The sequence below is a fragment of the Homarus americanus genome, unplaced genomic scaffold, assembly GCF_018991925.1.
Source record: "Homarus americanus isolate GMGI-L3 unplaced genomic scaffold, GMGI_Hamer_2.0 scaffold52806, whole genome shotgun sequence".
NCBI classification, from domain to species: domain Eukaryota; kingdom Metazoa; phylum Arthropoda; class Malacostraca; order Decapoda; family Nephropidae; genus Homarus; species Homarus americanus.
Genome location: NW_024720773.1, coordinates 7,220,240 through 7,247,605, shown reverse-complemented (window position 1 = coordinate 7,247,605; position 27,366 = coordinate 7,220,240). Strand labels below are relative to the sequence as shown.

At 35.7% G+C, this 27,366-nt stretch overlaps 2 protein-coding genes across 2 annotated transcripts; both read left to right on the top strand.

Moving 5' to 3' along the window:
- The first annotated feature begins 2 nt into the window (after positions 1-2).
- Positions 3-27,366, top strand: LOC121860970 (zinc finger protein 493-like). The gene is made up of 2 exons (XM_042358389.1): positions 3-180; positions 22,606-27,366. Exon 2 carries the CDS (start codon positions 22,748-22,750, stop codon positions 25,187-25,189), a length of 2,442 nt encoding a protein of 813 aa, XP_042214323.1. The 5' UTR covers positions 3-180; positions 22,606-22,747; the 3' UTR covers positions 25,190-27,366.
- Positions 9,896-15,750, top strand: LOC121860971 (zinc finger protein 493-like). The gene is made up of 2 exons (XM_042358390.1): positions 9,896-10,141; positions 11,052-15,750. The coding sequence occupies exon 2, from the start codon at positions 11,205-11,207 to the stop codon at positions 13,545-13,547; it is 2,343 nt and encodes a 780-aa protein (XP_042214324.1). The 5' UTR covers positions 9,896-10,141; positions 11,052-11,204; the 3' UTR covers positions 13,548-15,750.

The window sequence follows — 27,366 nt, the reverse complement described above, 5'->3', positions numbered from 1 at the left end:
GGACGGCGTCCTGTGACCTCCAGGCACCATGGTCGACAGAGAGAGGAGGGGCGTTTTATTCTTGAAGTGGAGTTTTCTGTCAAATTTTATTGTGTGTGGTAACACTGTACCTACCACCATGGATGAAGACCGGCATTAACATCTGCACTACGTGAAAAATGATGTCAACAGTCGTATCAGGTAGGAAAACCTTTAAATAAGACCGTAGAAAATATATCCGAATCCCTCTCCTCTCCGCAGAGCAACGCCATGTTATCCAATATGGAATTGAATGGCATCTGACAAGAATCACACGGAAAATGTTGGGCTCTGGGAGATATTTTTAAGTTTATCATAGTTGTAAGTTCAAAAGTAAGACGTATAAGTTAATATGTGGTGTGGGAGTAGCGACAGCACGGAGTTGGGGAAGAAATAGTTCTGTGTGAAACAATAGAGGCGCGGCACCCCGCGCAGGCTGGCCACCGCCGCCGCCACCTTCAGGGTTGACGATCTCCCCCCCGCTGCCAGACGCATCACCTGCCCATGACGTCACGCTGCCATTTCGGGGCAGGTAAACCTCTTCGACATGTCGAACTGTACAATTATTTCTCATTTTGAGGTTAGGGAATACGTAGATTCCTAGAGAAGAATTTATATGATTCTAAGGACTGCTCCAATCCCACTCTGTACAACACTGATGTTAGGTGTGATCAACAAAGCGAATTTCGTAATTAACTTTATTTTTGTAGCCACCTTAGTACTTTAGTACTAAAAAAAATATTGACACGAAAAAAATGTCTGGGTCCTTTAAACATAATAATATCGATGTTCAGCAAGTTTTGACTAATTATTAAAGTGTGTTGAAAAGGCCCCTACATAATTTAAATTTTTTTTTAAACTTCCAGTGTAATATGATGAATCCAAATATTTAAATGACATCTATCTTCTCTCTTTCTCTCTATGTATTAATATGTTTGTAGATTTGTAACATTTAAGCTCATTTGTAATCAGAGCTAAATCTGTTTTGCTCTTGTGTGTACTGTATATTTATTTTATCTCAATCATTAAGAACACTTGGAGGTTGACATTTTTGCTCTTTTTTCCCTCCATTTCTCTTTTTTATCCTCCTCTTCCAGTCTAATTTACTGTTTATCCTCCTCCCTTCCCCCTCCAGTGTTACCGCTTTTCCTCCTGTTTCTTTAACTACCACCCTTCCACTTCCTCTGCTATTACCCTTCTCTTCCTCCTCAGTTAACTACTACTGCTTTTACTCCTCCTTTCCCTCCTCTTCTCTTACTCCTTCTCCTCATTTGACTACTACTACCTCTTTTCTTCCATCTTTTCTCTTGTGCCTCCTCCTTCTGCCATCCACACTTGACTGCTCATGACCTAGGACATTCACTCCCGTGGGTGTGTATGTACAGTTCCCCCAAAAATTTTGTTAGATTTTCCGTCGCTTCAATTTGAAATGCTGATTGAAATGCTTTCATATGATCCCAGTGCATCATTAGATATGGGAGGTAGGATTGAGGGAGGTAGTCGTCCTTGTATGGTGTACTTGATACTTCAGTATAACAAGAAATCCAATAAGCTATTTTAATGTATCGTTTGAAAACGTATATACAGTACTATACTCAGTCATGCTCAAAGGTCACGGATGTAGAACTACCAACCATTTAGTAACATTGCTCGGAAAGCCTTGAATCACATCGACCCCCTTGGCTAGTTTCAGTGAGGTTGCAGTGACCCCATTCCTGCCAACACATACATACATACATACATACATTCATACTGGTCTTCCTGCATACCTCGACCTGGGATGAAGTTGTAGAAAGATACAGAATTTTATCAAGGTGATGTGTGACGGTTGATGGCTCGATAAAGCTTTGTTTTCGAGGCGGGGTCAAGGTACGGAGTTAAAGTCGAGAAGTTCTTATTATATTTTTACTTTATACTCTTCACCTCCAGGGATGTGACAGGTTACTGCTCTCAGAGGGGAAGAATTGTGTGACGTGTTCATTTATAGAGGAATGAGAGGAGAGTAATGACTTAACCATAGTGTTGACTCATATCTGTACAGTACTGTAAACGTTACCCAGCAACTCATGGTATCACGGAATGGAGATTGACTGGATATTTATAAAAAATTGAATGGAAATGAACTACTACCTAGCAGACCGTTTTAATGAGCAAGTAAATAAGAATGTTGGCTTCAATTAATGGGGAAGCTCTGATTCACCTCATGTAATGTGACAAGTTGAAGATGATAACATTTATTGAAACATTTTACTGATGTATTTGTTTTGTTCTGTATACAGTACTATACAATACAGGGTTTTAACTAAGAAATTGAGACCATTAGTCACGTACGTGTTTGGTAATACTGTACAGTACAGTACATGTATTTGATTTGTCGAGTGATTTTACACATTAGCTTTAAGCAAAGTTAACTAGTATAGAAATTGCAAAGTTTGAATTGGTGAAGAATTACCGGTATATAAGGTATAGAACTTTCATTTTAGGAGACTGTAGCATTTTGATCATCACTTTCCTGGAGTCATTTGCTTCTAACAAAAATGATAAGAGGTTAGTTAATCATTGAATGCTGTATAGGGGTGATTCTAATCTGTCCATTCGTGGATCTGTATGACGAAGTGTTCATTTGTGACTAGTGTAGTTTTCTATTGATTTATTTCAGCATTTTGATTTTGATAAAGTGTTAAGACAGTCTTGCTCGAGGTTATTGGACCTGGTACTGTACTCGCCCAAGTAATTTCACAGTTGTTACTTTTGGTTGGAAGTATTTCTAGTTTCTTACACTGTTTGTGTGTAGAGGTGGAGGGTAGTTAATCAATCAATCAGAGTACTGTCCTCACATCTGTACAGGATAACGTGAATGGCTGCCATGTACACTCGCAACAAAAAGTATCGGTGCATACTGTAGTGTGAATAATTTGAGACCAGTGACGATAGGTATTGAGAAAGGCGAGTTGTTCCAACCGTATGTTGGCAGTCCTGGTCGAGTGAAACAAACCGTAATAAATAAGGTCGGGAAGTGATAAATAGACAGTGATACTTCTGAATATTGCCACATTAATTTATGCTACCAAATAAACCACTCAACATGGTCGTTCTGAGGGGTGGTGCAGTGTGGACGGCTTCTCCAAGACCTGTCGTCTGTAGCACCAGTTTCAAGGTATCGCCGAATCCATCGTGCAGAGGTGTTCCTGTGGACACCAACCCCCTGGCTAATCTGTGATGCCGAACCCTTCGTTGTGAAGGGCAATAATAACTCCTCGTGTTCCCTCTGAGGCTTCCATGTCGTCTGGCATGTGTAGCTCTCTACTGCTTCATATTGCCTCTGTTTTATACCCACGTTCACCGAGACCGAACCCTCGCTCATCATTCAGTCGACACAAAGCAACAATCCGAAAAGAGGAAACAAACACACTGATTGTCAGCCATATGGCAACACTTAATGGGGGGGGGAGGTTATGAGGATACACTTACCAACCTTCCTGACTATCACAGTGTATACGTATCGTTTCGGAAGTCGTCGATCACACCCTGCACCGATACTTTTGGTGCGAGTGTACGTGTTAGTTGTTGAGTTGAGGTTGTAAAGTGTTTGTCTCTCATCTCAATGTGCTGTACAGTAGTATTTTTCAGAATGTGGTTTCAGTGCATCTTGTTATTATGAAAGCTTTGTTTTGGGTGTTGGAGACAGATGTTGCTGGGGCCCAGTTCAGGCTGGCTTAAATAATTGTGGTGCAAATGACTTGTTTGTACATAAAACTGTACAGTAATTATTGAATTAATATCATAAATTTCTTGATGTTTATGTATGATTTGGCCTTTATTTAGTTGAAATACTTCTTTATGAACTCCATGACTAGGTGACATACATTATTCACTTTGAGAGAATATGTTGCCCAGGTTGCACTGGTAGGTCCATGCTGACATGGCATATGATCAGATTTTAGTAACTTTTGGTTTATGTTTGTGTCAGTGTTATGATAAGGTCGCCACCAAATGTTGGCAAGCCCCCTGCTGTGTCTCAGCAAAGTCCAAAAGGCTGGAACTCAAGACAGTAATTATAGAAGTTTTGATTATTGAAGGTAAATGAGATCATGTGCTCTATCCATAAACTAAAATTGTTTGGGTTCCTTCTATATTTGTTTGATTGTTGTGTTTACAGATCCTGGATAACTGAATGGCTACATGAATACACACACACACAGGTGGAAGCAAACATTACTATTTTCCCTTCTTGGAACAGCAGGGGAAAAAATTTAGCATATGATCAATACAAAGTATTAAACCCTGCAGTATAAATAAACCATGTAAGAAATTTACAAGTTGGTGAAGAGCCACAAGCAGCTACAATATTTTGCCTGCCTCCCCCCCCCCCTCCCCAGGTATTGCCAAGCACTGTACTGTACAAGTACAGGAATTGTATATTTTTCCCTGTACTGGACATGATTTTAACAGCTTTTATAAATTTTAAATTATTAATATGAAAATAATCATGGGTTTTAGGAACAGTGCCTTTTTTTAATATTACAACACAGTAATAACAAATTTATTAAAGTAACACTGGTGGTTGCATGATGTTTCCTTGCTGGATTGATACAGGTTCTGTTACATATTATTGTAATTTAAAATTTTGGTGACATAAAGTAATGAATTATTTGAACTTAAAAGTATTTTACTTTAAGACAAAAGCATATCAGCATTTTGTGATTTATCATTACAGTACAGTACCGAGTATCCACATTGACAAAAACAACCATTCTAGAATACTGTACTGTACTACTTATTGCTATTTGATCTGCCTCAACTGTAATGCATTAATGAAACTGTTTTACAAATTGCCATTATAGTGTTATGATTATGGCGAGTGTGTTACTTGTGACGCACTCACTTTGTTTTTAGGCTTACAGATCATTGGTTGGAGCCAAGGTGTACAGTACTGTCTTGATCAGTGTACAGTACTGTCTTGATCAGTGTACAGTACTGTCTTGATCAGTGTACAGTACTGTCTTGATCAGTGTACAGTACTGTCATGATCAGTGTACAGTACTGTCTTGATCAGTGTACAGTACTGTCATGACCAGTGTACAGTACTGTCATGATCAGTGTACAGTATTGTCTTGATCAGTGTACAGTACTGTCATGATCAGTGTACAGTACTGTCATGATCAGTGTACAGTACTGTCATGATCAGTGTACAGTACTGTCATGATCAGTGTACAGTACTGTAATGATCACTGTACATGATACAGTACTGTCATACTGTCTTGATCAGTGTACAGTACTGTCATCAGTGTACAGTACAGTGTGTACAGTACTGTCTTGATCAGTGTACAGTACTGTCATGATCAGTGTACAGTACTGTCTTGATCAGTGTACAGTACTGTCTTGATCAGTGTACAGTACTGTCATGAGCAGTGTACAGTACTGTCTTGATCAGTGTACAGTACTGTCATGATCAGTGTACAGTACTGTCTTGATCAGTGTACAGTATTGTCTTGATCAGTGTACAGTACTGTCATGAGCAGTGTACAGTACTGTCTTGATCAGTGTACAGTACTGTCATGATCAGTGTACAGTACTGTCATGATCAGTGTACAGTACTGTCTTGATCAGTGTACAGTACTGTCTTGATCAGTGTACAGTATTGTCTTGATCGGTGTACAGTACTGTCATGATCAGTGTACAGTACTGTCATGATCAGTGTACAATACTGTCTTGATCAGTGTACAGTACTGTCATGATCAGTGTACAGTACTGTCTTGATCAGTGTACAGTACTTTCTTGATCAGTGTACAGTACTGTCTTGATCAGTGTACAGTACTGTCATGATCAGTGTACAATACTGTCATGATCAGTGTACAGTACTGTCTTGATCAGTGTACAGTACTGTCTTGATCAGTGTACAGTACTGTCATCAGTGTACAGTACTGTCAGTGTACAGTACTGTCTTGATCAGTGTACAGTACTGTCTACAGTACTGTCTTGATCAGTGTACAGTACTGTCATGAGCAGTGTACAGTATCAGTGTACTTGATCAGTGTACAGTGTCTTGACTGTGTATCAGTGTACAGTACTGTCTTGATCAGTGTACAGTACTGTCTCAGTGTACAGTACTGTCTTGATCAGTGTACAGTACTGTCTTGATCAGTGTACAGTACTGTCTTGATCAGTGTACAGTACTGTCTTGATCAGTGTACAGTACTGTCATGATCAGTGTACAGTACTGTCATGATCAGTGTACAGTACTGTCTTGATCAGTGTACAGTACTGTCATGAGCAGTGTACAGTACTGTCTTGATCAGTGTACAGTACTGTCATGATCAGTGTACAGTACTGTCTTGATCAGTGTACAGTACTGTCTTGATCAGTGTACAGTACTGTCTTGATCAGTGTACAGTACTGTCATGATCAGTGTACAGTACTGTCATGATCAGTGTACAGTACTGTCTTGATCAGTGTACAGTACTGTCATGATCAGTGTACAGTACTGTCTTGATCAGTGTACAGTACTGTCATGATCAGTGTACAGTACTGTCATGATCAGTGTACAGTACTGTCATGATCAGTGTACAGTACTGTCTTGATCAGTGTACAGTACTGTCATGATCAGTGTACAGTACTGTCTTGATCAGTGTACAGTACTGTCATGATCAGTGTACAGTACTGTCTTGATCAGTGTACAGTACTGTCTTGATCAGTGTACAGTACTGTCATGAGCAGTGTACAGGTAGTTCTGCTATAACGCGATAATTGTGTTCTTGTAAAATATTGTGTTATAGAAAATCGCGTAATAGAAATAACAGGGCTTATGGAGAAAATAGGGTTAGGTGCAGATTACTCGAAATCGAAAAAATTTAGTAGTTGGCCTAACACAAAGGATAGCACAGTCTAAATAAATGTTACATTCATATCTAATAATGAAATCATACAGTAAATGTAACACTTTACTTGATGGGGGAGAAGGGTGATTTTGAGGTTGATAAAATCGAGCTTCTCTTCAAGTGTTATATCCTTTCTTTTACGATCATCACCGGGAATTCTATCACCAGAACGCTTCTTGTTGAAATTCTTCTTTACTTTACTATAGTAAGCAAAATCGCGTTATAGCAAACAAGCGTTCGCGTTATACAAATATCGTTCCTAATTCATAAATCGCGTTAGAGCAAATTCGCGTTATCAAAACACGCGTTATAGCAGAACTCACTGTACAGTACTGTCACAGAATCAAATAAAAGATGCTGGGTTGTATGACACTGCTACTCTTTTCTTTTGATAATAAAATGCAAATTATAATTTGTTTTGATCATTTCTGGAGACTAAGAGGTAGTATGAAATGGTAATGTATACAATACTGCTCGGTACTGTACGTACTTCAGAAGACCTACTGTGGACCGCATATTGTGAACTGTTTTAGAGTACGGGGTGTTTACTGAATCCCTTGATGTTTGTGTTTGCAGAGTTCCTTAAGGATGTTACACCTCCAGATCATGGGTATATATTCTGTAAATATGCTCTGCCATTTTCTGCACAAACCTAAACTCTTCATCAAGTCAGCTGTGACTTTTTCCTTTGACTTGTATAGAATACACCACAGACACCCTTGTGGCTTTCTTTACAAATCTGGCTCCGAGACATGGTGAAGAGTTCACTTATACTGTACAGGTATATAGAAAATGTCACTGAGTACATACCCAGGTCTTGGATATACAGTACAACTTTCTCAGTGGACTTAAAACACAAACACCCATGGACTCAGGAAATATACTGGAGATTTTGAATTTCTTCTCCATATATATTTATATAATGCACAGTAGGCATATATACACAGTATAATTAAATTTAGTTAGTAAAACATCATATTTTCTAGGTTTTTTTTATACAGTATGAGCATGAACACTTGATGAAGCTACATAAATATCTTTTCCAGAAACCTACAGCTGTTATAGGTAGATAATTTACATTTTAGCACCAGACTGTCCTAATACTGTATAACAACCCAGTGCAGTATAACACACACACACACACACACACAGCTAACACTTATTTTACTAGTTCTTAATCTATTTTGTTATTGCTGCATCAGGAAGAGTTTGACAAACAGGATAAAGATTGTCTTAGTGATATCTATAGAACTTGGTAGATTGTGTGAAGGTGATGTTAAATTATTGTACCGTAGTCCTAGCAAGCTACAGTATATAAGGGTCATACTGTGTCAGTGACATCAACAGCCTTTCATAACACTCTTGGGTCCTCCTTGGTCGAGATGATTTACAGTTTGTCATTTTACACCAATGCTGGTCATATATAGGCTGATCCAGTGGTAACATGTGTGAAAGTGATGATAATGGTATCTACAGCTGTGTCAAAGTTAATATATAAAGGTGGTAAAAAAACAAAGCTGATGAAATAGTTATGATGCTGAAAATGGCCTGTGAAAGAAACTACACAAAATATGACAAAACCTTGAAGCAGTTACCTGGTACATTGGAGACAAAGGTGGAAGTAAGAAATTGAATTGTGTGCAGTACAGTATGTTTTATGTACAGTTTACATTGTAAATTGATGTTAAGATAATCATGAAAGTTGTACTCATTACTTATAAATGGTCCTAAAATTGATATATTGTATAACACAAATTTGTAATACATGTACTGTATATTATTTGTTCTTCTGGTGGTGAATATGTGTTCCTTGTTGTCAATAATTATTTAAATTTATAATTCAAATCTTTACCAGTACTGTACATGTGACGATGATACAGTATGGTATTATTTTATTTATGTATAGTATTTATTTACAAGCATGATTACAAAATAATGATAATGAATGTATAAAACACCCATTTAGATATAAGGCAAGTTGAAATTAAAGTTCACTTACAAAAGTCTCTTTAATACCCGACACCCATAATTTTTTTTATAAAAAATTGTAAATTACACGTACTTTTAAGATAACTAACTTAACTGTTATGGAAATGTTTTCATGTAAGTTGTTGCCATATTGTTATTATAGCTGTACAGTACACACTGTATCTTATTACAGAATTTAGAATTACAGTTCTGTAATGGGCTTTCTTTTTGCACATAGTATTATATTCATTGAAAACATTTTCATTGAACTGTCATCCTTGTACCCCAAGTGGCATTATTGTATGTAGCTACTGTATATATTGTCATAATACAAAAGTGTCTTCATTGTTGGGTACTGGTTATGTATTACAGATAGTACTGTGTTATTCCCTCTTTCTATCAGGTTGGGTTACAGGTTTAGCTCATTAGGTATAATACAACAAACATTTGACACAACATTTTATTGTAATTGAAGGATTCGTAGGTTTGTGTGATGCCCAGAATTTCCTGGAGTTTGTTCGGTGGTGCCATGTAGTGGAAATGTTCTCAATCTTACCGCCAAGTTGTACCCAGTACAGTATGGTGAATTCCATGGCACTTGAAGCAATGGAATTTTGTTGGCGAATAATTTTTTAACACTGTTCTTCACCCAGAAATTGCTGAAGGAAGCAAATATCCCAAGTGAGGTGGTGTTCATTTACATGATAGATTGTTTGAGTTATGGAGTGGTTTGGGGAGCTGAGTTACCTATCTTCGTAATGTAACGGCTAGAATAGGTACACAAGTGTGTTACTTGTCGTAAGTGACTACAGGTTCACAAAAAGTGAATGCTGTGCTAATTTATAGATTCACAAATTATTTTTGAGTTTCTGAAGTGCTTTTCAACAATGAAAGTGGAAAGCTGTTAATTTAAACAATTAGGGAAGACTATACATTCCTTTGCTTTAAATATAGGAAAAGGCAAACAGTTGTATAATGTTATTCCACATCATATTGCATCATAAACTAATGCATTGCTTATAATTACTGTACGTACTAAAAATCTTCATGAATTTCAAGGCAAGGATCTCTTATACTGTCTTTTTCTTTATTTTCTCAGAGTGTTTGAGAAGATAATGTTTGTCAGCAGAGATTAAGATACTGTAATGGGGAGTGTGTGTTGTCATTATGAACAACATGTAGTAAGTGGAATATCTCTTGTGCTTCAGTCCGTACCTCACACACGGTATCCAACAGATCAACCTGGGTGGTCCACAAGGAATTTTCTCAAAATACCGGTGATTTTATACTTTCATGTTATTACGACTTTTGCCACAGCTTGACCAATTTAAAACTTAATGAAGAATTTTATGCTTTAGTTACCGTAATTTATTACATTGAAGTTTCAGTTATTACAAGAGCCATTTCTTCAAAGAATGAGAATCCTCCAGCTTATTGAGATAAAATGATAACTGAAATTAATAAATGTAAGATTAGGAAGGAGTGAAGAAGCTTTATCACTGTTTTACACTGTGGCATTATTAAGTGGGAGTGTAGTTGGGTGTTATTGGCCAGAAGTTAACTTTTGGGGGGAGAACGAAGTCTATTAGAACCAAGTTCTTATACTGTACGTATATGGCAATTTTTGTTTTTCCTTTGCAGAAATATATTAATGAGACATAAGTCAGACTCATGTACAGTACAGTATTGGTAGTGAAAATGTATTACAAGTTTATTAGAGCCATTTACACTTTCAGACTTCATCCAGAATGAATAAAAAAAATTCCATTACTTTGGTCATCATTTTACTGGTGTTAACTAGAAGTTCCCAGTTGTTGCTTTATTTAGAAATACGTACTAATTAAAAGATTATTCAGCATTTCCAACTGATTTGATTGAGAACAGTTCCATGAATCACTTGGGTGGCATCTTCAAAAATGAATCACTTTCTTTCTAAGCCATATCCTGAAAACCTACTTAAACTTCTTGCATTAGTTTATAGGCTAATATTTCCATAAGGTAGCCGGGTGTATTGGATGAAATGTTATTGCTTATATAATAGTTTTTATCAATTTAAGATTATGTTTGTGTAACTGATATGTAAATTGTGTTCATTATCTTATCTAGTATTCTATATATATATTCAATCAACAAATCCACTGTTTTGCTGTGTTGATATTATCAGCTAACGAAAACCATTTGTTTCAGACACAAGATTACTGATGTACCTTCACGAGTTCAAACTGAAGTTGAACATCTAAGGTGAAGACAGCAAGATGAATGATAATCGACTTTCACAATGAGCTGAAATAGGAATGGCACGAAGGAAAACCAAATTAATGTTTTGAAGTTACCATCTTCATGATGGAAGGATTACACATTCCATATCCAGGAAAATTTCATAATGTAAATCCAGCAGGTACAGTGGTGGGTCAGCAGACCCTTCTTCATCCTGGTGCTCCTTTTTATGGCAATTTTCATATCCAGAAAAATTCTGTGTTGGGAAACTTCCATGCCCAGAAGAGTGTAGGGTTAGGAACATTTCATGCCCAGAAAACTATAGATTCTGTAAATTTTCATGCCCAGAAAAGTGCAGAATCCGCTGTAGCCTTTCTTGCCCAAAAAAGTGTGGATTCAGCAAACTTCCATTTCCAGAAAAATGCAGAGTCTTCAATCTTTCATGCACAGAAGAGTACTGATACTGCAGATTTTCACACCCCAAAAAGTGCAGAGTCTACAAGCTTTGTTACCCAGAAAAGTGTTGGTACAGAGACAAGAAACTTTCAAGATCAAAATAATTTAGAAGCTAACAAAGACTCTATTAACATAAACGATGAGAAGCCATATGACTGTGACAGGTGTAGTAAGAGTTTTGCACAGAAAAGTCATCTTACAAGTCATATGCTCTGGCACAGTAAGGAGAAAAACTTTGAGTGTGTAATATGTGGCAAACGCTTTACTATGGAAAGCCATCTCAATGGCCATATGCATGAGCACAACAGGGAGAAAAAGTTTGAGTGTCAGGTTTGTGGTAAGAGATTTGCTATGGAAAATTATCTGAATAGTCATATGCTTGTGCACATTACTGAAAAAAAATTTGAATGTAAGATTTGTGACAAGAGGTTTTCTATGGAAAATCACCTCAACAGTCATATGCTTGTACACAACCAAGAGAAGAAGTACGAGTGCGGAAAGTGTCGGAAAAGGTACAGTCAGAAAAGTCATTTAAACAGCCACATGCTGAAACACAGTACGGATAAGAAGTTTGAATGCACCTTGTGCAGCAAAAAGTTTAATATGGAAAATCACCTAAATAGCCATATGCTAGTGCACAGTGAAGAGAAGAGGTACGAGTGTGTCTTGTGTGGGAAACGCTTCCACATGGAAAATCATCTCAATAGCCACATGTTGGTTCACAGTGATGAGAAAAAATATGAATGTAGTCTTTGTGATAAGCGATTCAATATGGAAAGTCATTTGAACAGTCACATGCTAGTACATAACAGTGAGAAGAAGTTTGAGTGTTTGCTGTGTGGTAAGCGGTTCAGCATGGAAAGTCATCTTAACAGCCACATGCTTGTGCATAATGAGAGGAAGTATGAGTGTACGCTATGTGGCAAACGGTTTTACATGGAAATGCATCTGAACAGCCATATGGTAATGCACAATGGTGAGAAGAACTTTGAGTGTGAAATATGTGGAAAACAATTCTTAATGGAAAGCCATCTTAATAGTCACATGTTGGTGCATAGTGAGGAGAGAAAATATGAATGTTTGTTATGTGGCAAACGATTCAACATGGAAAGTCATCTCAATAGCCACATGCTTGTGCACAATGAGAAGAAGTTTGAGTGTGTTTTGTGTGGCAAACGATTTAATATGATTAGTCATTTGAATAGCCATATGCTTGTGCACAGTGAGAAGAAGTTTGAGTGTGACATATGTGGCAAGCGATTTAAGCAAAGTAGTCATCTTAACAGCCACAGGTTTGTACATACCCAAACAAAAAATTTTGAATGTGAGGTGTGTAGGAAAAGGTTTGCCCAGGAGAGTCATCTTAGCAGCCACAGGTTTGTGCATAGTGAAGAAAAGAAATTTGAATGTGAACTCTGTGGGAAGCGATTTATGCAAGAAATTCATCTCAACAGCCACAGGTTTATGCACAATGAAGAAATAAAACTTGAATGTCAAGAATGGGGAAAGCGATTCACTCAGAAAAGTATCAATGGTCAGGTATTAGTACACACAGATGAAAAGAGGTTTGAGTGTGAAGATTGTGGCAAGAAATTTGCACAGAAGAGCCACTTAAATAGTCATAGATTTGTACACAGTGAAGAGAAGAGGTTTGCATGTGATGTATGTGGGAAACGTTTCTCACATGAAAGTTACCTCAGTAGCCACAGGTATGTTCACAGTGAAGAGAAAAAGTTTGAATGTGAAGTTTGTCATAAACGCTTCACACATGAGAGCCATCTGAACAGCCACAGGTTTGTACACACTGAGAGGAGAACCCTTGAACATGTAGAATATCCAAAACAGGTAGTACAGCCTCAGACTGAGCAACTGACTAATAGCGTACAAGTCCAGACTGATAAAAAACCATTTGAGTATGAAGAAAATGGGAAACTGTTAATACAACAAACCTATCAACCACCTTATGCTTATGCCCAGTGGGAGCATGTCCGGACATTGTGGTCATTGTAGCCAAATTTAAGTTGAAAATCTTGAAAGCATATAACTGCTACAGTACATGTAAATACTGTACTGTAACACAGTGAGACGCAAGTTTTGCCATTACTGATCAGACTCAGAATTCAGAACAATTGAAGGATGATTCTCATTACCTGTGTAAATTTTATGGGATGTGACAGCCACTTTAAGGAAACACTGCAATGTTTTGTTTTTAGATAAAGTTGGATGTGTTTATACAGAACAACATATTGCTGCATCAAGGAAAGAAAATGAGCAATATACTATATGTGTCATTAGTTACAGAAGTTGACTTAATTCTGATTATGCACATTAAACTCATCTCCGTGGACTTTGTTGGTAAGATGTGTTGTAACTAAATGATCAAGATGTGACATGGAAAATATATTTTGCAAGGAAAATTTATTCAGTGTTCCATGGAGTAGGTGAACAATGTCCTGGATAAGATATTTGGTATTGTAGCAATTTAGAATGAAAGTGAGTAACCTTAAGTGTACCATATCAAGTAAGTGCAAGGACTGAACATGCCTTCAGAGTGAGTCCTCCTGGGCCATGGTGTCTCCATAGATAAATGAACTTAAGATATAATATTTATAGAGAAAAGATGTTTGTCTGTGATTCTATAATCTATATATGGTAGACCGTAATGTGTGCAACTTGACTATGCTATTTAAGAAATGAAAATCCTTCATGTGGAAGGAAATTATTCAAAGTCTGTTTGATTGACTTTATATATTACACTATATGCCTTGGCTTATCAATCAGAATTAAAATTTATTCTGATGGTAGGATTTTGCTGACTTTATTACTTAACTTGATCCCCCCAAAAAAATTACATAAAAGGCAGTCTAATGCAGTACATTATATTTAAATTAGCCAACTTTTTTAGAGTTATGATTTAACTAAATACTGTACTTTCTTTGTTATAAAAGAAAGCAGGATGAACAGTAAACTTTGGGCCTCCTAGGTATGCCATCTGCTGTTGTTCTGGATAAAGACAGTTTTATTGAGACAAAGGAGTTCACTTTTAAAGGTGAGTTACTTTTTGAGCAGCTAGATCATATTTTCAATATGCAAATAGAAAAGTAACTGCTTTTTAAGAGTCTTCTGTGATTTTTAAGTAAATTAAAGAGTTGTTGACTCTGTGCACCTAAGTAAGGTTCTGACTATGGTATAAGCTAATTCCTACATCAATCTGTAATAGTTTTCACTCTTAGGGTTTTATGTAATCACGTACTGTAGTATATGTGTGAGTATATAAGAAGCATAAATGAGGTACCAATAGGCTAAGTGAGAATACTGTACTGTACTTCAGAGTAAAAAGTCATTGTGTCTTTGGATCAAACTGTTCAGTAGAACTATTTTACTTATATTTAAAAGTAAATTATAATATACATAAAAAGACATTTTAGAAATCTGTTGGGACCTCAGTTTTGCTAACATGTATTAATTTAGTGTCTATTTACTTAAATGTGAGGAAGTAAGGGTTTAGTCTTATTTGGGAAGTTATGGACTGATAGCTGGTAGTGTACAAATATAAAATATTCACATACATATATGTACTCATTGCTAAGGGACATTCAAGCATTACATCTGGGATGGGTCTAAATTGCATTATACAAATACTATATTAAAAACTTATCTCTGCTATAATTGTGTGAAATTGTTTTATTATAAGTCAACTAGGGAAGGGTTCCTTTTATCAAAGTACTTAATAATTGTGATGATGATATCGATAGTATTTTCAGTTATTTAGTGTAAATGGGATGGAACAAGAACCATCCAATTCTAAGCAGTGTAATACTTGGACTTTCCTGAATATAAATATTACTATTCCAGTTCAAGTTACATTAGGCAGAAAATTGAAAAAAAAATGGCATAGTTCCGGTAACATGTGTAGCACAGTTCTAAGATTTGGTGATGTGTTCTGTATCATTTCTTTTGCTCCAAAACCATAAATATAAACTTCATTAACATCAGTATTTTGATAAATTAGTTGTCAGTTTTTGTGTTATGAGTTAGCTGTGCTTATAATGAAACAAAATTACTAACACTACAGTACGTATTCAGAAATTATCAGTTTCGCAGACAAACTTGTGTTTCCGGAACTGTGCTTCTGTTATCTTTTAGGCAGGGGGCCTTATAACTCCTGTATATTTACTTTTTGTTTAATAAAATTTTTATATTATATAAAGAAGCAAAGTGTTTCCATACTGAACCAGTAAAAGTGATACCTTGTGACCAGTTAACCAAAAGTAACTTACTAAAACTGCTGGGTTGCTTTAATGAGGAGTAAACAGTCTCATTTCATTTGCTGCCATGTTCTACTATAGTACTGTACTCCCTTTCTGCATCAAGGCCCCAAATATCTACCGTACACTGATAACACCTGTTCCTTCACACAACCAGAATCACCAGTCGTTCCCCATACACATCAGTGACAGCCCTCAGTCACTGATGCACCTTACTGTTTCCTGGATCACTTATTGCATCCTTCACCCCATCTTTCCCTCTCCCTCCTATAATACACATTGAAATATTCCCACTTCTTTTCAATCATTCACTGACCTTTCTTTCAATATGTCTGTACTTCTTAAGTGAAGCTTGATCATCTCTCTCTTCTTTCACTCCCTTTAAGTCGAAAAATTACACCAACACATTCAAACATGATCTCATCTGTTCAGCATAAGAGGAAAACATTATGGAATTTTTGTGAAGCAACAAGGAATGACGGATGTTTTTCTAACATGATTAATATTACAGTAAAGGCAATACATTTTATGGGTTGGTGAAAATCCAAAATCATATTAAAGGCGGCTCCGAGGCAGTCCAAGAAAGTAAATGTTCTGTATATCCTTATTTCTCTGCCAATTATCTGTACAGTACTATGGACTAAGGGGAACAGAACCCCAAAGTGGGAAATATCTGTAGTAGGAGAGAGTGATACAAGACAAGCGTAGACAGTGACTGGAAAGAGGTAATATATGTTGGTCTCTTATTTAGAACTACCTGTACATGTGAGTTTGGATTCATACTCTACTTGTGCTGTGATTTTGTGCATGCATAATAATGAGGTGAATCATGGCCAACCGTAATGGCTTTATTAAATATCGTAATTTCACTTAACTTAATGTAACGCTTACCTCAAAGCCATCCACCTCTGAAGCAAAATCGGTATAATGGTGAACCTGAGTTTATATTAAACAGCATTAATGTAAGTTTACATATCACTGAACTGGAATAAGTATAACAGAGGACTTGAGTTATTTATACTGTACTGTAAGGCACTTAAGTTTAGTGAACACAACTTAAAGTTATAAGTCGGTGCAGCACTGTAATACAGATGACGAATTAAAAATCAAGAAACCTGAAATATTGAAAACAATGACTGAAAAATATAATTACAGTACGTATTCTTAATTCTGTATTAGGAAAGCAGACTATGAGAATTACTATTCCTGTCCAAAAATGAAGATATCAGAATCCATAAATAGGCCCCAAGGCCATACAGTAATTTGTTTAAGGTGTAGAAACTGTCAACAGCACAACTACTACTGTAGATTGTAGGTTGATAGAAGTTGCTGTAGTTTCTTTTTATTTATCATTTCTAGCTTACTAGCTGTCCGGGTAATTGGTGTGTTCTTTATTGCAGTCTTTATTGTCGACTTAGTATCTGGAGAAAATGTGGGTTGTTTGGTAGTCACTAGATAATGACCTTCTCACATCTGACCTGGGTCGGAGATTTAACCCGGGACACAGCAATGAGAGTCAAGTTGTTAAGTAGGAAGTAGAGGAAAGAGTAATCCAGGAAAGAGGATCAATATAAAGTACTGTACTGTATATCAGAAGTGAGGTGTGTACAACCCAGGTAGAGAGAGAGAGAGAGAGAGAGAGAGATATGATCTCAGACAAGGGGTCACAATTGATAATTCAAGGTAGATTAAGTGAACATATTACTACACATTTGTTACATTTAGATATTTAAAGTACACTGAAATAATGTCATATGTTGATATCACCATAAACTAGGGAATTAATTTTGTTCTGAAAATTTTGAGATTTGCCATTGACTGACATAAATCATCCAGAAAACTGCTTTAAATATTGAAGATGAACAAGTTAGAAATAAAACTCATCAATTGCAATCAACTACAGTATTATATAAAAAGTCTGACATGGTAACATTATTGTGGACCAGACCCAAGTGGGGACTATATAGACAATGAATTAAGGACACAATCAAGTTATGACCCCTGGCTCCTGCTCAGTACAATACTACTAACATGGTAACACTGGGTCAAATAAAGTGTCTTTAATATTGTTGAGACCTTCACCGACATGTGTGAAAGGTAGTCAGCAGCATCTTTACATTAAGTGCCATCAGACCATCTGAGGGAAGGGGGGGTCATAGGCACATGGTGAGCCCCCTTGGATCTGTTGTTGGGTAATGTTTCACAGTTGTGTACAGTATTACAGAAGTAACACTAGCAGAAAAGTTGATAACTGGGCTACTTGTAAAAAGAGGATGACCCAAATACTATGCAGTACAGTACAGTATCAGTATTTAGAATGAATTTTAGTTGCTAGCAATTTTAACTTTGGAGAATAAATACAGTACCCTGTAATCTGGCAAAAGCAGGAGCCTGGAAATCCTGTTCTGGTCCTGCTGCCACACAGGTCTTGAGAATACAAAAAAAAAATAAAAATCATAGTTCAAAGTTAATAGAAGCACAGTAGTGAAGATTTAGTCTGAGTGTTCTTGGTAAGGATGCATGATTTGGTACTAAACAATCTCAAAAAAGTAAAGAAAAGTTTGTGGAGTGGAATTTTGTGCTTTGTACTGGTAGCTCTGAGATAGTCTTGTTAAGCTATACACTATACTCCAAGAGGATCCTGTTCTTCATTTTGAGAAGTAGAGATATAAGATGACACATGTGGTATAGTGAACCTTACCTTGGTGGTGTAGGACTAAAACATGTACAGTGCTATGTGTGAGGTGAATAACAAGGTTGTGGATGTGAATTTTTAACGATGTGCTCTATAGTTAGATGGGGATAAAATGATAAATGCTTGAGATAATGGAATGTATGGTACAGAGAGAGAGAGGAGTGATTTGATTAAAGAGTAGCAGATGAGTTTAAAGATGGTTTGGGTGTTTGAAAAAAATTATGGAATAGAAAATTATATGGTTGTAAAACTGGTGAATAAAAAAAGATAAGGAATAAATAAATAAGTTTATGAGAATGGCAAAGACTAAACAAAGGATATATACTGTATATATATACAGTATAATATATACAATATAATATATATAGTATAATATATACAATATAATATATATAGTATAATATATATATATATATATATATATATATATATATATATATATATATATATATATATATATATAATATATATATATATATATATATATATATATATATATATATATATATATATATATATATATATGTATGTATGTATGTATGTATGTATGTATGTATGTATGTGTGTATGTATGTATGTATGTATGTATGTATGTATGTATGTATGTATGTATGTATGTATGTATGTATGTATGTATGTATGTATGTATGTATGTATGTATGTATGTATGTATGTATGTATGTATGTATGTATGTATGTATGTATGTATGTATGTATGTATGTATGTATGTATGTATGTATGTATGTATGTATGTATGTATGTATGTATGTATGTATGTATATATATATATATATATATATATATATATATATATATATATATATATATATATATATATATATATATATATATATATATATATATATATATATATATATATATATATATATATATATATATATATATATATATATATATATATATATATAGTCTTGACAGACTCCACTGTATGTAAGACACTACAGGCAAAATAACAAGACTAATGACAAACTGGCTTGAGCTATGTTTATTAACTAGTGTACAGTACAATATTATACTTGTATTTATTTCAAGAAAGTCAAATGTAACTTCATATTCTGGCCTCCCCCCCCCCCCTGCCCAAAGTGCCTCATATCATATAGAGCTTTCAAAAAGGGTTGAGGGGTGGGAGGTACCTGAGGCTCCTGACATCCTCGTACATGTTAATGACAACAGATCCATGATGGGTGTAGCCTTACTTCCTGCAACCTTTAAGTAGATGCATAAAATGAATCTACAAAAGTTTGCAGCTTTCAGAAGAAGAAAAACACTGAAAAGGGATGTGCATAATACAGTATCTGCCACACACTCGGTACAGTAATATCTCCTTTAGCCGGAATCCCTCAAACCCGGAACTCTCCGATAGCCGGAATTGAAATTTTCTCGGAAAATCGTTCCCAAAGCTAGAATTATCTGGAAAATTCCGGCTTTGGGAAAGATTTTCCGGAAAATTCCGGGGATGGGGGGGGGGAGTTTATTTTGATGGATGAAAACCAGGCGGATTTTCTGGAAATTCCAAGAAAATTATGTAAAATTCCGAGGATGGAGGATATTTTTCCAGGTTCAAGACATGATTCAATGAAGAATTTCTGTAACTTCCGATAACGTTTTTTCGTTAGCCAGAAAATTTCGGGGATGAGGGACTTTTTTTCCCAGCTTTGAGAGAGTCGTCTCATTACCCGGAAATCTCTTATACAGTACTGTATTAGTGTATAGTGATATCTCTGTTCGCCAGAGCTGAACTTTCACTTAACACGGATTTTTTCCACATATACGCGGTGAGTGTCCGGCTCGAGACGCTATTTTTAGATTTGCCCCACCCGCCACCCTGCCTGACTGCCTGTTTTAGCTCATAAAATTCATACAAATTACCCGGCCAGAATATAATTTACATTGCTGGAATTCTTATAATTTGGTGATAATTTTGAATATAAACATCATATATTTTGCATTAGACATACAAATTTTAGATAAAAATTTTTCTCGAGTAACTATGTTATCTTTTGTGCAAAATATATGACATTTATATTCAAAATATTCCTGGTCTTACAAGGAATCCAGCAATGTCAATTATATTATCCTAACTTTAATCTGAGGTATTATTTAATACAAAATGTTAAAAACTCTTGAAGGGAGGATTGGTGGGGGGTGGGGGGGAGGGTTGGGACTGACCGCGCGGTTGGAAGAGGGGAGGAGGCAAGGTGGGGTACTTTGATTGACAGATAGTGTCGTGAAGATTATTTTTTTTTTTATTAACTGAAGATATTTGTTTTAGCTCATAAAATTCATACAAATTACCCGGTCAGAATATAATTTACATTGCTGGAATTCTTATAATTTGGTGATCATTTTGAATATAAACATCATATATTTTGCATTAAACATACAAATTTTAGATAAAAATTTTTCTCTAGGTAACTATGTTATCTTTTGTGCAAAATATATGACATTTATATTCAAAATATTCCTGGTCTTACAAGGAATCCAGCAATGTCAATTGTATTATCCTAACTTTAGTTTGAGGTATTATTTATTAAAATTTAGTGGTTTTCCCCCAAAAATTTCTCAGAGAGGGAAGAGCTGGCAGTGTAGTGTGAGAGGGGGAGGGAGTTGAGTCCATTATTTGAATGGACATTAACTTGGCGACTGTATTTCTCTATTTCTCTTAAGTATTAATTGTGTGCATGTACCATCATAAAATTAAGATGTTATTTTTACTACAACATAGGTATGTGCCTTCAAAAAGTGGAGTTTGGGGGTCGGGCCGGTTTCTATTGGAATTAATCCCATATGTTCTGTTGTTCACTTAACGCGGATTTCACTTAACACGGGACCCTCTTGGTTCTATTGACCGCGTTAAGTGGGGTACAACTGTATATATATATATATATATATATATATATATATATATATATATATATATATATATATATATATATATATATATATATATATATATATATATATATATATATATATATATATATATATATATATATATATATATATATATATATATATATATATATATATATATATATATACACAAGAAAGACTTTTTAATGAACATTCTACAGTACAGTCCGTAATCATCAATATTCATAATCAGAAATTCTCTGTAGTTCCTGAGCTGGTTGGAAGGTAATGATCCACTTCTTTGGATTTCTACACATGGATTATGCCTGGAGGATGTTTGAACAATTGTATATATACAGAATAATGAAGTTTTCCTGCCCTTTTTCATTCTATATGTGTGTGTGTATGTGTGTGTGACATAAGACCATTTTATCCAGCAACTTCCTGTCATGATAAAAATTATCTTTCCACAAAACAAATTTCACACATGTGCTGAAATTGCCTAGGAGATAATGAGGCACTCTGAGTGAAAGCAAGACGAGTGGCAAAGCAACTTGAGGTTTCCCTCTTTCAAATAGAACACGGAGGCCTCTAAAGTCACTTTGATGGTTGTCTTGTTCTTGGCCAGAGCATCTCAAATTTACATTATTCTCTTGAATAAATACAGCATGCACATAAGAGAAAATGGAAACATTGGTGTTTGATATATATTTATGTTCCTTCATTGAGGATGTATTAAAAGTTTAAGTAATTTAAACATACAGTACTGTACTGGACCCTTAAACTGATCATTTTTATTAGGAAGATGAACTTTCCAAACAATTAGGTTGGAGTGTTTGGCAGGGGACTTGCAGCCCAATTTTCCATTTGCCATCATCAGCACCATTTCCTGGAACTAATACAGTACACAAGTAGTGAGATGACCATAATGTAAGATGGTTATATTATCAGCTAATAAGAACACAGTAACTGTACTCTGTGCCCAGCTCAGAGTAAAGTACAATACATTACTGCAATTTGATAATTCCTGTAGTACAAAACTTAAGGACTGTCTCCTGATCATTGAAAGATTGTTTTTGTGGTCAAAGAGACATTGTAACATTACTACTGTATCTCTGTATGATAGGTTATTAGCATTTTGTTAAATTTGCATAGTTTATAATTTTGAAAAAAAAAAAATCCTTATATGCTAATGTTTGTTGACTAGCTAACACAAGTCATCTGTTGCAGGCTCATGGGCAAGGACGTATCATCATGAGAACAAGACAGAATTATACATCAGCAATGTCAGCAAGACTTGTGGTCACTGCATGATCACATGAGGACCCAATTTGAATGAGAATCACAATATAACATATAAGATCCATCCGTCATGATGGAAGGATTGCACATTCCTTATCCTGGAAAATTTCATAAAGTGAGTCAAACAAATGCAGTAGGAACACAAACCCTCATACATCATCCTCCTGCTGGTTTTTACGGACACTACCACCTTCAGGAAAACTCTTTACCTCTTAAGGAACCAAACCACCTGCTAGATGGGGATAAGCCCTATGAGTGTGACAGGTGCGGTAAACGGTATGCACAGAAAAGTCACCTCACCAGTCACATGCAATGGCACACAAAGGAGAAAAACTTTGAGTGTAAAATATGTGACAAGAGATTTAGTATGGAAAGTCACCTCAATGGTCATATGCTAGAGCATAGCAGAGAAAAGAAATTTGAATGTGAGATTTGTGGTAAACGATTCACAATGGAAAATTACTTAACAAGCCATATGCATGTACACATTACTGAGAAGAAATTTGAGTGTGAAATATGTGATAAAAGGTTTGCAATGCAGAATCATCTCAACAGTCACATGCTTGTTCACTGCATGGACAGGAAATATGAATGTGAAATATGTAGGAAACGGTATACCCAGAGGAGTCACCTGAACAGCCATATGCTGAAGCACAGTAAAGAAAAAAATCATGAATGTTTATTGTGTGGGAAGCGATATAACATGGAAAGCCACTTAAAGAGTCACATGCTTGTTCATAATGATGAGGACAAGAAATTTGAGTGTGTTTTATGTGGTAAACGGTTTCACATGGAGGTTCAACTGAACAGTCACATGGTGGTACACACCGAGGAAAGGAAATTTGAGTGTTCTCAGTGTGACAAGCGATTCAGCTTGGAGCTTCACCTGAACAGTCACATGCTCGTTCATACCAGTGAGAAAAAGTTTGAATGTTTATTGTGTCATAAACGGTTCACCATGGAAAGCCATCTTGTCAGTCATATGCTCGTGCACAATGAGAAGAGGTTCGAGTGTGAGGTTTGTGGGAAAAGGTTCAATATGGAGAGCCATCTGAATAGCCACATCCTTGTGCACACAGTTGAAAAAAACTTTGAGTGTGAGATATGTAACAAACGTTTTGCTATGGAAAATCATCTGACAAGCCATATGCTAGTTCACAGTGAAGATAAAAAGTATGAATGTCAAATCTGCCACAAAAGATTCAACATGGAGTACCACTTGACAAGCCACATGCTTGTGCATAATGAGGAAAGAAAATTTGAATGTGAACTGTGTGGTAAACGATTCAACATGGAAAGTCACCTCAACAGCCACATGCTTGTTCACAATGAAAAAAAGTTTGAATGTCCCTTATGCACTAAGCGATTCAACATGGAGAGTCACCTGCGAAGTCACATGCTTGTGCACAATGAGAAAAAGTTTTCTTGTGTGTTGTGTGCCAAACGCTTTCACATGGAGAGCCATCTGAATAGCCACATGCTCGTGCACAGTGAGGATAAAAACTTTGAGTGTACAGTTTGTGGTAAGAGGTTCAACATGGAATGTCATCTAAACAGCCACATGTTGGTACACAGCAATGAAAAAAAATTTGAATGTGAAATTTGCAATAAAAGATTTAACATGGAAAGTCACCTAAACAGCCATATGCTTGTACATAATGAGAAGAAATTTGAATGCCCATTATGTAGCAAAAGGTTCAACATGGAAAGTCACCTCAATAGTCACATGCTTGTACACAGCGATAAGAACTTTGAATGTGACGTTTGTGGAAAGCGGTTTAGTCAGAGCAGCCACCTCAACAGCCACAGGTTTATGCACAGTGAGGAAAAAAAATTTGAGTGTCAGGTGTGCAGGAAACGGTTCTCTCAGGAAAGTCATCTAAGTAGCCACATGTTTGTGCATAATGAGGAGAAAAGGTTTGAATGTGATGAATGTGGAAAACGATTTGGCCAGGAAATTCATTTAAACAGCCATAAATTTACACACAGTGGTAAGAAAGCCGAGTTCCAGCAATGGGGAAAACAAATGATACAGAAGAATCATATAAATTCCCACAAATTCATGAATGAAGAAGAAAAAAAGTACGGATGTGATGAATGTGGAAAAAGATTCATTCACGAAAACCACCTCATGACTCATAAGTTTGTACATACAGAAGAAAAGAAATTTGCATGTGAAGTCTGTGGGAAGCGTTTCTCACATGAGAGCTATCTGTGTAGCCATAGGTATGTACACAGTGAGAAGAGGTTTGAGTGCACACAGTGTGGAAAGCGATTTACACAGGAAAGTTACCTTAACAGCCATAGTTTTGTGCATACTGAGAGAAGAGAAGCTGAATTTGCAAAACAGTTGCCAGCTATTCAGAAAGATCAGAACAATCATGTTGTGGTGCAAAATGATAAGAAACCATTTGAGTGTGATGCAGATGGTAAACTATTAGTTCAACAAACATATCAGGCACCATATGCATATGCACAGTGGGAACATGTGCGAACATTGTGGTCTTTGTAATTTATGTCAGTGCAATTTTGCTAGTGTTTTCATTTAGCAACAATGAAAATGTTGTATCAAATTATTTGGAAATTATTTTAGGTATACAGATATAATTGATTAATTAACTAAAGCACATTAGTTTTATTACTTAGATGTGCTGATAATGAGGAAATAAAAATACAGTGGAGTTTTTGTGAGCGATGGTATCAAAGGGGCGAGTGTGATCACTGGGCACTCACTGTGGTGTTTGACGAGAGTAAACTTGCATGGTTGTTGTTGTTCAATAATTCATCAAACTGGAGGGTACAGTATAGTGAATATTAATGTGAAATAATCACTTATTTATGATAAGATATTAGCTCTACTTTGTGTAGGTTTCTTGTAGTCCTGTGGTATGTAACCAGGAGAGCATTCTTGTTTATGTATAAGGTCACATCAGGGATGACATCAGTTTTGGTAGATCATCATGTATAAAGTTATTTACACAAATAAATGTGTCACTTGGAACAACAACATAGTCTAGCAAGAATCAGGGGTTAGCCAAATCAGCCATTGTTGAAATACTGTATCATTGAATTATGGTGACTGGCTGCTTTAGTTGGGTAATATTTGATTTATATGCTGGCATGGTACTGTCATCTACTGATGCCTAAGATGCCTGGTGAATGAACATTGAGGTGTGCAATGGATGTTTAGCCATTGGGAAGGAAAATTTAGTGGGACATTGGAAAAAACTCTGAGCCACATTTCACTGTATTTAAGTCTTAATTTTTAAGAGCCAGGCACCCATTTTTTTCATTAAAATTTTCGAGAAAAGGCATTGCAATCAATATTACACACATCTGATAATATGAAAAACATGATATATGAGCTTCACTTTATCACTGGATTGAGTCAAAATATCACAGATAGGTTCATCCTCATGTCTGATAAAACGAAAACATAAAATATTGAACAAACAAAATTCGAAGTATATAAAAGTCTTGTCATATTTATTATTCTGCTGATGTCCACCATCATATACCTCATTTATAGAAGTAGTTACTATATGTTTAAAACAAAACACAATATTGTTAAGGGATGTTCCAACAGCAAATCTAGAGAAAGATTTTAGGTATTTCTCATCTCTTAACCTGGTTACCATTACAATACTGTACTGGGTAATTTATGCTCGGTTAAGGATATTCACTTGGTAATCATATTCAAATTTAGGCTCATATTACATAGAATAGATCCTGAAATGCCTTTCTGGATCATAGCATATAAGTAAGGCTGCATTGGCATCCATTTTCAGTGACACAATGCAAGTGTATCAGTACATGTGGAGAGATGTTGATGTTATAATATAGTACAGTACTGCCCTTTAAAAACAAGGTCTTTAAGCACTTTACATTAGTACATACATTAGTTATCAACAATTAAAAAAGAAGAGAGATTCAGTATTCCTCTCTGGTTTTTGTGGGGAGAGATTAATTTCTAAATATAATTTAGAGTTACTCTGTCATTCAGTGACTGGGAGAGTACAGTTACAGATAATGGTTACACACCTGCTGCTTGTGTAACAGAAAAATGTTCCAAATCTTCTTTATGCAAAACAAAATCATGTGAAATTGCAAATGAACCCCAGTTCTGGGTAGCCTATGTTGTTTCCTGAAGTATCTTATCAAGACTTTGTGAGTCTAACAGGGACCTAGTAATTCTCCACCTGCATGCTAGGACTTCACCTTTGCATTGTGTATATGTTAACTTTTATGTAACATAAGAGGCCAACTTATAGTACTGCTTAATTAAGAATGTAGGGACAAGTAGCTAGTTGGTGTAGTTTACAAACAACAAAAAAAATAATGTAAACTTTATCACTGTTGTGGGACGTTCAAGTATTGAACTTGCAAAAAGAATTTTAAGAAAAGGATTTGATACACTGTACTGTACAGTAGTTTGACACAATTAAAGTATGCATTTTAAATGTTATCAATGAAAGTCTTAATATGCGTTGAATTAATTAAATTGAACTTTAAACATGATATTTTCTGGAAAATTTCTCTCAATTTAATTTAGCATTTAAGATAACAATTTGAAGGACTTAGACTTGAACTTCCTAAAAACAAAGTATAATAAGTTTTCATCTAAAGGTCACTTTTAACCCGTGTACATTACATCCTATGTTAAATAAACTTTTTATATTACATAGAAAA